A 14277-nucleotide genomic window follows, 5' to 3' on the forward strand; every position below is an offset into this window, starting at 1 on the left:
CTAATGGATCAGGGTTTCTGAAATTGATTTAAAGTCATGTGGCAGTGATATGTTTGGGTTCGAGTGTGCGTGTCCTCTTGGGACACCTTTTAATTTGTCCCAAGGACACTGTCCTCTTGGGACAACTTTTAATTTGTTTTAAAGCTGTGTTATATAGGTACAGGGGGATAAGGTAAAGGTAAAGGTAAAGGTTCCCCTTGACAATTTTTGTCCAGTCATGTTCGACTCTAGGGGGTGGTGCTCATCCCTGTTTCCAAGTCATAGAGACAGCATTTTGTCCGAAGACAATCTTCCGTGGTCACATGGCCAGTGCGACTAGACACGGAACGCTGTTACCTTCCCACCGAGGTGGTCCCTATTTATCTACTTGCATTTGCATGCTTTTGAACCGCTAGGTTGGCGGGAGCTGGGACAAAGCGACGGGAGCTCACTCCGTCGCGTGGATTCGATCTTATGACTGCTGGTCTTCTGACCCTGCAGCACAGGCTTCTGCGGTTTAGCCCGCAATGCCACCACGTCCCAGGGGGATACACAGGCTTTTATAATCATTATATTTGAGGCTTTGTCCTGCACCTGGCATGTGTGCTTAAGTAATGGAAGCCAAGGTCATGGGTTTCAGGTTGCAGGGATACCTTGCAGTATGATCTGTTTTATATTTTTCTAATACTGAACTAGCGCTATCCCAGTTTGATTTGGTTTAATTAAAAAATAATACCAGTGGCGGTGGCAGCAAATGAGGCTTTATCCTGTGCTTGTCCACCCTTGTACTGGCTGCGTCTTACAAACACTTGCTGCTTGTTATTTTTAATATTTGTTTTATTTTTATTTCTTTCAAATTGGGATAGTGCTAGTTCAGTATTACAACTAGAAAAAAATCTAACAGATTGGACTGCAAGGTTTCTCTGCAGTCCAAAACCCATGATCCTGGCAGCCATTATTTGACAAACCCCGCAGACACAATTTACTCCTCCACAGGTGAAGTACACATGTCAAAATGACTCAAAATTAATCATGTCCACAGTGGAGTTAAAATAAAATACTCCATCAAGGCTGTTCAAAATACCCCACTTTCCGAACAATAAACCATGCTTCTTGACCAAAACAATATGCACTCATCTGTACATTGCAGATATTTTAATATCGATTTCAAGCATACTAAACCTGACATAAAACTAGGAGTATTTCGACATGTACCTACACCCTTAGCAATTTGTAATAATCCAGGTTCCTCTATAGAGAGAAATGGGGGAATAGGAATAAAATAGATAAATAATCATCATCTTAGAACGGCAGAGCTGAAACAGACCCTATGGATCCTAGGGGTCCAGCCCCTGTCAAGGAGGTACAGCGGGGAATTCCAACCAAACCGCTGAGCTATCCAACCAGCACATACTGGGAAACACACAACCCACATTTTAAACGGTACCTTTATCAGATGGAAAAGAGTATTACACGGCCCAAAGAGCCCTTTGCTACAGCAATACTGTATCAAGACAAAGTATATGTAATCTTGGGGGGAGTTGCGGGGAAGGCAAAACCTGAAGCAGCCAAGAGTTACTCTGGCGCAATTTACTAGCCTTCCGAGTCATCCTCGCGCTCGCGCAAGCCGCCCCGACAAGGAGGACCCGGCGGCGGCGGCGGCGAAACCGGACACAAGGCCAAGACGACAAAAGGGGGGGGGCATCTCTCTCATAGTCGGTAAAAATCAAATAAAGTGGGTGGAGCCTACGGAAGAGTTCGGGGAACAGAGAGAGATTCGAAAACGGGACGGAGGTTGAGTTATAACAACACAAAACGGTCGCTTTGGTTCCCGGCAGGAAACTTCGCCCCTCCTCCTTCTCCTCCAGACCTGGTGGGCGAGGCTAGGTATGCAAATGACCACGGGCACGGGCTTCGCGGAAAGGACGCCGCCCACAGCAGCGCGAGGTGGCTCCAGTCGCGTCGGTGAGAAGCCGGTAGCCGAGCGTCCAACGGACTGAAGGAAGGGAGGAGGAGGAGGAGGAGGAGAGGGCCGCGGGGGCGCGCGCTGGGGGAAACTCGCCGGTTGAGCCGCGCGCGGCCGTGGAGGGAGGTCCTTGAAGCGGCACCCGCGGATTCTTCTCCTCCGATACACACGGCACGTCCGGCTTCCGAAGCCGCCACGCGAGAGAAATCCGGCCCGCGGGGAAGATGGCGAGCGTGGGGGACGGAATGGAAGGGACGAGCGGCGGCGGCGGCGGCGGCGAAGAGGTGAAACCTTTGTGGGGGGGAGTGAGGAGGGCCCCCGCTTGGGACAGAAGTGGGGGCGGAGGTAGCGACGCGTGCGTGCGTGTGTGTGTGTGTACGTGTGAGTGTTGCTCCTTATCCCTTCCAGCCCTCGGAGACGGCGGTGCGGGGAGGGGAGGGGGCTTCGTATAGGTCTGGCGGTCTCTCCTGCAGCGAAGGGGTTGTCGAGCTGGGCTCCCAGCTTGCAAGCGCCAAAAGGTCCGTCCAGATTTGGGGGAGGGGGGCGGCGGCGGCGGCGGGAAAGGCCTGCGTTGCACCGAGCGAGCCGGATCCGTACTTTCCCCCCCTTCTCTCCCCGTCGAATCTCCTCGGGTGTTCAACAGGTGCTGCCGGTGCTTCTGTTCAGAGGACGCAAAGGACGAGGATGTTGATGAGGGAAAGGCAGGTGCCTACGTAAAGATGAGAGGGGGGGGAGTTCCTGGACCTTCGGACATTGTGCAGAGGGGTTTAGGGAAACAGGAGCAGCTCCTATCATAACATTTCAGGGGCACCTTTCCTGCAGAGGACAGCTCCTTGCCATTTTGCATGAGGCGGGGTGACTCCATACTGAAAGGGTGGGGCGGTATTTTGGGTGGACGTGGTGGTCAAAAGGGACTTGAGACGGTCCCTTAATGAAGGCTGACCGACAAGAAGACCCTTCCTCTGCACAAAAGTAGGCGTGATTTGTATTACCAGTGTGACTCTTAGTCATGTATTCACTCTTCAGCCTCCAGACTTGTTCAGCCTGCAAACCTGTGGTGGAGTTTTTAAAAAACATGTCTGATTAGAACAGCTATGAAATCAAGGCAACTTAGTGCTTTTTGTATTGCAGAACTTTCTGAAAACCAGTCTCAAATTTTCTCTTTTGTGTAGCTCTCACTGTGAGTACCTGATTTATTAACCATTGCACACTAGGTTTAAAAATATTTGCTTTGAGTAAGTACTGGGATATTTTTGGTCCCTGTTTAAAGGTCACTGTATTGAAATGTTAACATTATAATTAGGGTTTGGGGTTAGGCTTAACATACACTTTTATAATTCCACTCTCCATGGTACCAGCCTATTAACCAGAGGACATAACTTCTGCTAAACACCATGGTTTGCCCCCAAAAGGCAAGGGATTTTTGTTGTTGTTGTTGTTGTTCCAGACACAGTCCTCAGGATTGAAGTGTGCCCCCTTGATGCATGATGGTTAAATTTGAACAGAATGCCCAGTCTAGGCAACTCTGAAAGGTGAATTAAATGTAGTACTTTCCTCTTTAAATCATCACCATAAGGACATACATGCATGTAGTTTGAGTTCAGGTTTTAGCATTGCTTTTATGTATGGAAAAATTACCTGTTATGCCCCCTTTCTAATCAACCATTGTATATTTATTTGCGTATGGAAACAGAATTTGAATACCATCTAGCAAAACCATGTACACAACTTCCTAATTGACAGGGTTTGGATAAACCTAAAATTGTTAAATGCAGTTTATACCAGCAGTAAGTATTTGTAAGGACCAGAGCTAGAGAGAAGCTAAGCAGAGAGTAAAAACAGCTGTGTAAGAATTTACCAGAACATACCAGGATTGGTATATAACTGGGAGACCCAGAATACAACAGTGTGGGTTGCTGTTGGGTTGTTGCTGTGTGCTGTATTGTCGTGAAGTGCTGTAGCTGTGGAGCCAAGCCTGAGAGTTCAGAGGAAGCCGTACCTACGTGCTTGGAGAGTGGAACTCTGGCAGAACGGACTGATATATGGTATATGACTATTTACTGGACTGTGACACTGATTTAAGGCTCTGTGACTGTGAAACTGCTGTGTATAGAATAAGGACTGAAGCTGTATATATCTGTAAATATTCTGCATATAAACCAAGTATTTCTGCTACAAGAGAGTTTGCTGTCTGTGTCTGCACTTCACTGGGAACTCTGCCAGTTATCACCACCTGGGAAAAAACTGGTAAAATTCCGCTAACTCTGTCACTAATTCTACACCCTTTATTAGTAATCCACCTACATATGAACCACATCACCTGGGTGGTGCATTAAAGAACAGGAACAAATGGAATGCCTCAGACTAGAGATGTGTTGCATAATTCAGAAGGTGCTTTTGTAAAACAATACAGATAATTTGATCAGGTGACCCAAATTATTCATTTAACATGGAACCTAACCTTGTGGGCTCCTCTCATAAATGTGATGTTCTAGTATAAGCATTGAGGGATACATTTTTGTTTGTTTTAATCATGAGATGCATCTCATTTGCATGGATGCATCTCATGATTGGCTATAACCCAAGAAAATATAATTAATGACAAAAATAGTACCATGTATGCCCTAATACAGGTATTGTGCAAATATATTTATGAAATCTGGGCTGACTTGTGAACATAGTGCATTGTGTAGTATGAAATAAAAGATGTCACAGTGCCCTTTCCAATACAGGTATAATATAATAATAATAATAATAATAATAATAATAATAATAATAATAATTTATTGTCATTGTAAGTATATACACATACAACGAAATTCACAGACACCCAGAGACCAGACACATGCACACACATAAAATTCCCAAACACTCCCCACCCACTAAAAGTCCCCCACTAAAAATACAAACATCTACACCGCAGGCCAAGTTACACAGTCCAACTAATTATTCACTACTGGTGGTCTTTAAGCTCATTATTAATTGCAATTATAGCTCTGGGATAAAAACTATTGAGAAAACGTGTGGTCCGAGTCTTAATTGTTCTATATCTTCTGCCAGATGGTAACAATTCAAAAAAGTTATAAGCAGGATGGGAAGAGTCTCTCAGGATGCTATGTGATTTCCTTAGACAGCGGGATGTGAAGATGTCATCCAGGGTTGGTAGCTGGAGCCCGATGATATTCTGGGCAATTTTAATGGTTCTCTGTAGAGCTTTTTTGTCCGCTACAGAGCTACTCCCAAACCATGCCAGAATGCCATAGGTTAGGACACTCTCAATGGTGCTACGATAGTATGACAGAAGCAAATGCTGAGATAAATTTAACTTGCCGAGCATTCTCAGGAAATACAGCCTCTTCTGTGCCTTCTTCATTAGCATGTTGGCATTTATAGTCCATGAGAGGTCCTCTGAGATGTAAGTACCCAGAAATTTAAAACTACCAACTCTCTCCACTTCCTCACCGTTTATGTACAGTGGTAAATGTACATATCTCTTCCTCCTAAAATCAATTATGAGTTCTTTAGTTTTTTTGATGTTAAGTGTGAGATGATTTTCTTTACACCAAAGTATCAACCTTTGTACTTCCTTTCTATAAGCAGACTCATTGTTCTTATTTATGAGCCCCACCACTGTCGTATCATCCGCAAATTTAATAATTGCATTGGTGTTATACAGTGGGGTGCAATCATGTGTGTACAGGGAATAGAGGAAGGGACTTAGCACGCAGCCCTGGGGAGCTCCTGTACTTAGTACCAGGGTAGAAGAATGGTGAGATCCCATCCTTACTGACTGTGGCCTATCTGTCAGAAAATCCTTTATCCACATGCATATCTCCTGAGGTAATCCCAGGCTGATCATTTTAAAAAACAACCTATTTGGTAGAATGGTATTAAAAGCAGAGCTATAATCCACAAACAACAGCCTCGCATAAGTTCCCTGATGTTCTAAGTGGCTCAATACAGTATGGAGTACAATGGACACAGCATCATCAGTAGATCTATTTTTCCTGTATGCAAATTGCCATGGGTCCAAAGAAGGTGGTAGACTAGCCTTAATGTAATCCAGCACCAATCTCTCAAAACATTTCATAACAACAGATGTTAAAGCTACTGGTCTGTAATCATTGAGAGATACCACAGCTGACTGCTTGGGGACTGGCACTATAATAGATGTCTTCAGGCAAGTGGGGACTGAACACTGCAACAAGGATAGATTGAAAATATCCGTAAAAACTCCAGCTAATTCTGCAGCACAGCCCCTAATAACTCGTCCCATGATTCCATCTGGTCCAGCTGCCTTTCGAACATTAATATTCTGGAAAGCGCGTCTCACATCTGAAATCTGCAGTACTAGTGGTTGTCTGTTGATGGTAGATTCTAGTGATGTATTATAGACAGTAGGTGCTGGAATAATGGTTGTTCCTGTTTCCACCTCAAAACGGCTGAAAAATTGATTTAACTGCTCAGCCAAAAAATCACTGCTGCTACACAGACTGTTTTTGTTACTCTGACCAGTGATTTGTCTTAGGCCGTGCCACACTCGGCGAGTGTCAGAACTTTCAAGGTGTTGTTCAATTCTCTGGCTGTACATAGCTTTGGCATCCTTAATGCCCCTTTTCAGTTTAGCTCTAGCCTCTCTGTACTGTAGTTCATCACCAGAATGAAAAGCAGCATTTCTGGCTTTTAATAAAAGGCGCACTTCTCTATTTAGCCAAGGCTTGTTATTAGAAAACACTCGTACTTGTCTGGTAGTAGTAACAACATTGATGCAGCTTTTGATATAAAACAGTACTGTTGAGGCATAAGTATCAACATTGTCCTCCTCAAACAGTGCCCAATCAGTGCTCCTAAAGCAATCTTGAAGTTGCTCAGATGCATCCACTGGCCACACTTGTATTTCTCTAATTGATGGTCTGATTCTTTTAACAAGAGGTCTGTATGATGGAATCAAAAAAAGAGATATATGATCTGACTGTCCCAAGCTAGGCAATGGCTTCGTCTTATATCCATGTATGATGTTACTATATACCTGATCCAAGGTATTTTCCCCTCTAGTGGGACAGTCCACATACTGATAAAAGTTAGGGAGGACGGTCTTTAAATTGGCTTGTAAGTACAGTAATCTAATCTTTTAGCATGACTCGCCATTTTAATTGCACTATTTCTATTCAGTCTTACTGTGAGCTGTCTTGAATCTCTCTTTTTCAAAAAGGACAGGATATATATCTGGAAAATAAAATAAATAAATGAAATGTGTTGGGGGGTTGTTCTTCAAAAGAAGGTAACCAAACTGTCATACTGAAATATGTTTCATGACTCTGCTGTGGACTGCTTTTCCACTTGTTGAATTGTTTGATATGCTACAGTTACATCTTGTCCAGGCTATTGTCTCAGAATGGATAGTGTTGTGATTCCTGTTCAGTCCTGCTTCAAACAACTTGCTTTACCTGAATAAATATTATTACATTGAAACTTATAACAGTGCTAGTGTGCTATTCAGGGTTATTGAAAAGGAGAATGACAACAACTGTTGTTATTTTTGACAGTGTTCTCTGGACATTGCAAGGCAACAGTCATGTTTTAAGAAATTGTCCTTTCTTTCTAAATGTATTCAGTGTCCTAGATTTGTGAACATCATCTTCACTTTGTGATGGACGGTAACGTGGCATGTTTTACTTTCCTGGCAACTCTAGGAACTTTTATCAATTTATTCCAACCACTTTCCAACTTTAGGAGACCAAATATCTTGTGAGATTTTCTATCCAGGGAGTGAAATTGCAGCAGCCTGCTTTGCAGTGTTTTTACTTAGCCAAATGCAGATCTGTTTTTTCTTATCCATTAGCATCTGTGCATGGCTTCATTATGTTGTATCTCTCAGAGCAACTCTATGTTCATGAGTTCCAACTTGTATGCTCTTATGCTAGACCTCAGTTCTCTTGCGCCTCCATATAAGAGGCACATTCTCATATACCAAATGGTGTCATGCCCCAGGTCAGGTTGTGCTAGTGAGGTTGGTTTATTATTATTATTTTATTATTTATTTGATTTATATCCTGCCTATCTGCTATATTATACCACTCAAGCATAACATGGACAAGAAAGCTACATCTCTGAAATTCCAACAGGAAACAATTGTGTTATCTTTGGGTTAGTAAATGGTAAGTTATCAGGTCAAAAACAAAAGAAAAATAAAGAACATAAAAAAAACATTATGGCACCTTAAAGAGTAACTGCTGTATTTTAATGTGAGCTTCTAGTCCACTGCCTTGGACCTCAAGAAAGCAGTTCTAAAATGTAGCAGTTTTTCAGGTGCCACAATGTTTTTGTCTTCTTTATTTTTCTGTTGTTTTTTATTTTAACACAGCTACTTCTATAAATGCTAAGTTAGAAACACACAGGTTCCATTACAGGAAATGTTCAGTTTACTATAGTTTCGACTGCAGATAGCATATGTAACATTGTACAACACATAGAACAGTACAGTAATGCTAGATAATGCTTTGATAACTATTCTGACATTTATTTAAGAGTAGTATGTGACATTTTCTAAGATAAAGATTGTACTATTTGGAGCTAGTTGCATGGGGAGACAACACAAAAGAGAAAGGCAGCTGAGCAAAGGGCATGTTGAGAGAGCAGGAATACCATTGGAGACTGATCCCACAGGTCACACTCTTGTTTCAGACTGCAACCTCTTGTCTTGAGACTGTTTTCTGTTTTGCTTTGCTTTAAATTTGACTTCCTTGGCTTTACTGTATGCAAATAATGTAAGAGTAATAGATCTTTATATATAAAGATGGTGCCCAGTGTGGCATACTGGAAAGACTGATGGACTTAGGACTCAGGAGGCCTGGGTTCAATTTCCTGCTTAGCCATGGAAACTCACTGGTAGGGATGATGCTCGTAAAACCACACTTTAAATATCTTATTTACCTTGAAAGTGCCGTTAGGGTTGAAAGTGCTGTTAGCGCTTGAAAGCGCTGTTAGGGATTTAAATTGCTGACATATAATACATTATACATTTTACACTGCTTCTTATTTTTATATAAAAAACCTATGCACCATTAACATTTATTGACTAATTGATGAATTTGATATTAAGTATAGTTTATTCTTAAGAAGTAAATCCTATAAAGGAGGACTCCAGATGTCGATGCCAGATTGCTTTACTTTGGGCAACAGAACCTCTCAGAAACCATTAGCTAGGGTGGATGGTTTTGTGTGTGTGTGTGTGTGTGTGTGTGTGTGTGTGTGTGTGTGTGTGAGAGAGAGAGAGAGAGAGAGAGAGAGAGAGAGAGTCAGTGTCCCACCGCACCAATCCAGGCACTCTCTTCCACATCTTTGTTCCATGTAGCTGATTTCTTCCACCTTGCCACCAATGTAAGAAATAATCCTGCCTGTTTCAATGTCCCACCCCGCTAACCCAGGGGGAAGAAGAAGAAACCTTCCAGCCAGCCAATCAAACATAGGCCACATCTACTCTAACCACCACTGAGCCTCGTGGCAAACTATGCCAGCTGCCTCTGTCATTTTCCTTACTGTCTGAAACCCGAACATCACCAGATGTGGAGGGCTGATAGAGGAGAGTCAGGGGAAGCTTCTGTGTGATTTTGGTGTCCCTAGCTGCCTGGGGGGCACTTTCCTGGGGAGACACTTTATGGATGTATAATTTGGACGTTGGAAACCCAAACTTCACCAAAATTGTAGGGCTTGTTATAGAGATAGTCAGAGGAAGCGTCCCTGTGAATTTGCTGTGTCTAGGTGCCGGGGGGGGCATTTTATAGTGTTTTAAAGTAAAGATGAATCAATGACTAGAATCATTGGAAAAAATTAATTAATATGCCGCCCACACTACCCAAAGGTCTCTGGGCGGCTTACAACATTTAAAATAAAATAAAAATTCAGAACAATTAAAATATAATTAAAATATATATAAAAATTGCCATTGGACCCTCAGCTAATATTTCTATTAAAAGCCTTCTGGAACAGGAAGGTTTTGACCTAGCACCGAAATGTCATCAGCGTCGGCGCCAGATGAATCTCAGTCAGGAGGGCATTCCATAGTCTGGGGGCAGCTGCCGAAAAGGCCCTTTGTCTACAAGCCGTCCCTTTTACCTCTTTTGTTCCAGTATAAATACATAAAATTAGTACCACGAAACTTATTGTTATCTCCTGTGATTTTTAAAGTAAAATATTAATCGTTCGTTTAGTCGTGTTTGACTCTTCGTGACCCCATGGACCAGAGCATGCTAGGCCCTCCTATCTTCCACTGCCTCCCGGAGTTGGGTCAGATTCATGTTGGTTGCTTCGGTGACACTGTCCAACCATCTCATCCTCTGTCATCCCCTTCTCCTCTTGCCTTCACACTTTCCCAACATTAAGGTCTTTTCCAGGGAGTCTTCCCTTCTCATGAGATGGCCAAAGTATTGGAGCCTCAGCTTCAGGATCTGTCCTTCCAGTGAGCACTCAGGCTTGATTTCCTTTAGAATTGATAGGTTTGTTCTCCTTGCAGCCCAGGGGACTCTCAAGAGCCTCCTCCAGCACCACAATTCAAAGGGATCAATTCTTCGGTGGTCAGCTTTCTTTATGGTCCAGCTCTCACTTCCATACATCATTATAGGAAAAACCATAGCTTTGACTATTCGGACTTTTGTTGGCAAGGTGATATCGCTGCTTTTTAAGATGCTGTCAAGGTTTGTCATCGCTTTCCTCCCAAGACGCAGGCGTCTTTTAATTTCGTGGCTGCTGTCTCCATCTGCAGTGATTATGGAGCCCGAGAAAGTAAAATCTGTCACTGCCTCCATATCTTCCCCTTCTATTTGCCAGGACGTGATGGGGCCAGTGGCCATGATCTTAGTTTTTTTTTTTTGATGTTGAGTTTCAGACCGTTTTTTTGCACTCTCCTCTTTCACCCTCATTACAAGGTTCTTTAGTTCCTCCTCACTTTCTGCCATCAGAGTGGTATCATCTGCATATCGGAGGTTGTTGATATTTCTTCTCGCAATCTTAATTCCAGCTTGGGATTCCTCCAGTCCAGCCTTCCGCATGATGTATTCTGCATATAAATTAAATAAGCCGGGGGACAATATACAGCCTTGTCGTACTCCTTTCTCAATTTTGAACCAATCAGTTGTTCCATATCCAGTTCTAACTGTTGCTTCCTGTCCCACATATAGGTTTCTCAGGAGATGGATAAGGTGGTCAGGCACGCCCATTTCTTTAAGGACTTGTCATAGTTTGCTGTGGTCCACACAGTCAAAGGCTTTTGCACAATCAATGAAGCAAAAGTAGATGTTTTTCTGGAACTCTCTGGCTTTCTCCATAATCCAGCGCATGTTAGCAATTTGGTCTCGAGTTCCTCTGCCCCTTCGGAATTCCGCTTGTACTTCTGGGAGTTCTCGGTCCACATGTTGCTGAAGCCTACCTTGTAGGATTTTGAGCATAACCTTGCTAGCATGTGAAATGAGTGCAATTGTGTGGTAGTTGGAGCATTCTTTGGCACTTCCCTTCTTTGGTATTGGGATGTAGACTGATCTTTTCCAGTCCTCTGGCCACTGTTGAGTTTTCCAAACTTGCTGGCATATTGAATGTAGCACCTTAACAGCATCATCTTTTAAGATTTTAAATAGTTCAGCTGGAATGCCATCACCTCCACTGGCCTTGTTGTTAGCCAGGCTTTCTAAGGCCCACTTGACTTCACTCTCCAGGATGTCTGGCTCTAGGTCAAGCAACTATATTGTCTGGGTTGTCCGGGATATCCAGATCTTTCTGATATAATTCCTCTGTGTATTCTTGCCACCTCTTCTTGATGTCTTCTGCTTCTGTGAGGTCCCTTCCATTTTTGTCCTTTATCATGTCCATCCTTGCACCAAAGGTTCCTCTGATATCTCCAATTTTCCTGAACAGCTCTCTGGTTTTTCCTTTTCTGTTATTTTCCTCTATTTCTTTGCATTGTTTATTTAAGAAGGTTCTCTTGTCTCTCCTTGCTATTCTTTGGAAGTCTGCATTCAATTTTCTGTAACTTTCCCTATCTCCCCTGCATTTTGTTTCCCTTCTCCTCTTTGCTATTTGTAAGGCTTCCCTGGACAGCCACTTTGCTTTCTTGCATTTCCTTTTCTTTGGGATGGTTTTTGTTGCTTCCTCCTGTACAATGTTATGAGCCTCTATCCAAAGTTCTTCAGGCACTCTGTCCACCAAATCGAGTTCCTTAAATCTGTTCTTCACTTCCACTGTGTATTCATAAGGGATTTGATTGAGATTATACCTGAGTAGCCCAGTGGTTTTTCCTACTCTCTTCAATTTAAGCTTGAATTTTGCTTGAATTTTGCCATGAGAAGCTGATGGTGCAGGTCTTGTTTTTGCTGACTGTACAGAGCTTCTCCATCTTTGGCTGCAGAGAATATAATCAATCTGATTTCGATATTGCCCATCTGGTTATTTCCATGTGTAGAGTCGCCTCTTGTGTTGTTGGAAAAGAGTGTTTGTGATGACAAGCTTGTTCTCTTGAGAAAACTCTATTAGCCTTTGCCCTGCTTCGTTTTGAACTCCAAGGCCAAACTTCCCTGTTGTTCCTTTTATCTCTTGACTCCCTACTTTGGCATTCCAGTCCCCTAGAATGAGAAGAACATATTTCTTTGGTGTCAGTTCCAGAAGGTGTTGTAAATCTTCATAAAATTGTTCAATTTCAGTCTCCTCAGCAATGGAGGTTGGTGCATAAACTTGGATTATTGTGATGTTGAAAGGTCTGCCTTGGATTCGTATTGACATCATTCTATCATTTTTGAGATTGTATCCCATTACAGCTTTACCCACTCTTTTTTTGACTATGAGGGCTACTCCATTCTTTCTACGGGATTCTTGCCCACAATAGTAGACATGATAATCATCTGAGTTGAATTCACCCATTCCTGTCCATTTTAGTTCACTGACGCCCAGGATGTCAATGTTTATTCTTGCCGTCTCCTGTTCGACCACATCCAGCTTCCCAAGGTTCATAGATCTTACATTCCAGGTTCCTATGCAATATTTTTCTTTGCAGCATCGGACTTTCCTTTCACTTCCAGGCACGTCCACAGCTGAGCGTCCAACCACTTCATTAGCTCTGGAGCTACTTGTACTTGTCCTCCGCTCTTCCTCAGTAGCATGTTGGATGCCTTCCAACCTGAGGGGCCCATCTTCCAGTGTCATATCTTTTAGCCTTTTGTTTCTGATCATGGAGTTTTCTTGGCAAAGATGCTGGAGTGGAATTGCCGGTTCCTACTCCAGGTGGATTGCGTTTAGTCGGAACTCTCCACTATGACCTGTCCGTCTTGGGTGGCCCTGCACGGCATAGCCCATAGCTTCTCTGAGTTGCTCAAGCCCCTTCGCCACGACAAGGCAGCAATCCATGAAGAGGAAATATTAATACCTGCCTCTAAAGTTATGAGATACTTAGATATCAGAGCCACATATGCATCAACATCCCTTTCTGTGCTCTTTGCCTCCAGCAGTCCAGCAATGTCCTTTTATGGAACAGTGATAATTTATTTGGAGAGAGTGCCATCTGTGAACAAACATGAGGGTGATCTCCTTCATCAAAGGAAATAATATTTTATGCAGTGAATGGTTTTCATATATGACCCATTTATCTTCTGTAAAATGAGTTCTCCAGGCCATTTTGATGCCAGTAGATAGTCAATAAAAATGTATTTAAGATACTTGTCACTTTGTGCTGCTGCTAATGTCTGTACAGATGTTTTCGGGTTTTGTTAAGTGTCCTCTGGACATTTACAGATCTCTGACCAATTGGTGTATTTGCATATTTTGACACCAGTTTTTAGGGTGCATCTCTTCAGGGAACCGATTTTTTATTTTTATTTTATTTATTTATTGCATTTATACCCCGCCTATCTAGTCATTTCGACCACTCTAGGCGGCTTACAACATAAGGATAACAAGTTCTAAAATTTTTTATACAATTAATTAAATGATTCTATAAAATCATCGTCAAACAAAAATCGCCCATTGAAACATTGTTTTGCAATCGCAAAAACTTCATTGTCAAGCAATGATTTCGCTAAACAACGATTTCAGTGGAACGGATTATCATTGTCTAGTGAGGCACCAGTGTATTTTCACATGTATTACTAGAACCAGCCACTAGAGCCAAAGACCATGCTATGAATACTTGTTAGTGAAGAATACATAGCATATCACTGGTGCACTCTAGTGGCCAGTTCTAGTAAGGCATGTGATCTTTTTCCTTTTACTATGCCATCTATTGATCTATCACATTCTCTATTATACATGGTTTTCAGTATCCGCAGGGGAGCTTGGAACCAATCCGCAGCGGA

The 14277-nt window shown here is 42.6% G+C and overlaps 1 protein-coding gene across 1 annotated transcript in view; it reads left to right on the forward strand.

The window, feature by feature from the left end:
• The first annotated feature begins 2018 nt into the window (after nt 1–2018).
• TTC39B (tetratricopeptide repeat domain 39B) overlaps nt 2019–14277 on the forward strand; it is a 117673-nt gene continuing 105414 nt past the window's right edge. Inside the window, exon 1 of the mRNA XM_020782960.3 lies at nt 2019–2229. Within this exon, the coding sequence (XP_020638619.2) occupies nt 2170–2229 (60 nt within the window). The 5' untranslated portion in view covers nt 2019–2169. The remainder of the gene's footprint in view (nt 2230–14277) is intronic.

This window comes from Pogona vitticeps, chromosome 2 (assembly GCF_051106095.1).
Source record: "Pogona vitticeps strain Pit_001003342236 chromosome 2, PviZW2.1, whole genome shotgun sequence".
In the NCBI taxonomy this organism is placed as follows: Eukaryota; Metazoa; Chordata; class Lepidosauria; order Squamata; family Agamidae; genus Pogona; species Pogona vitticeps.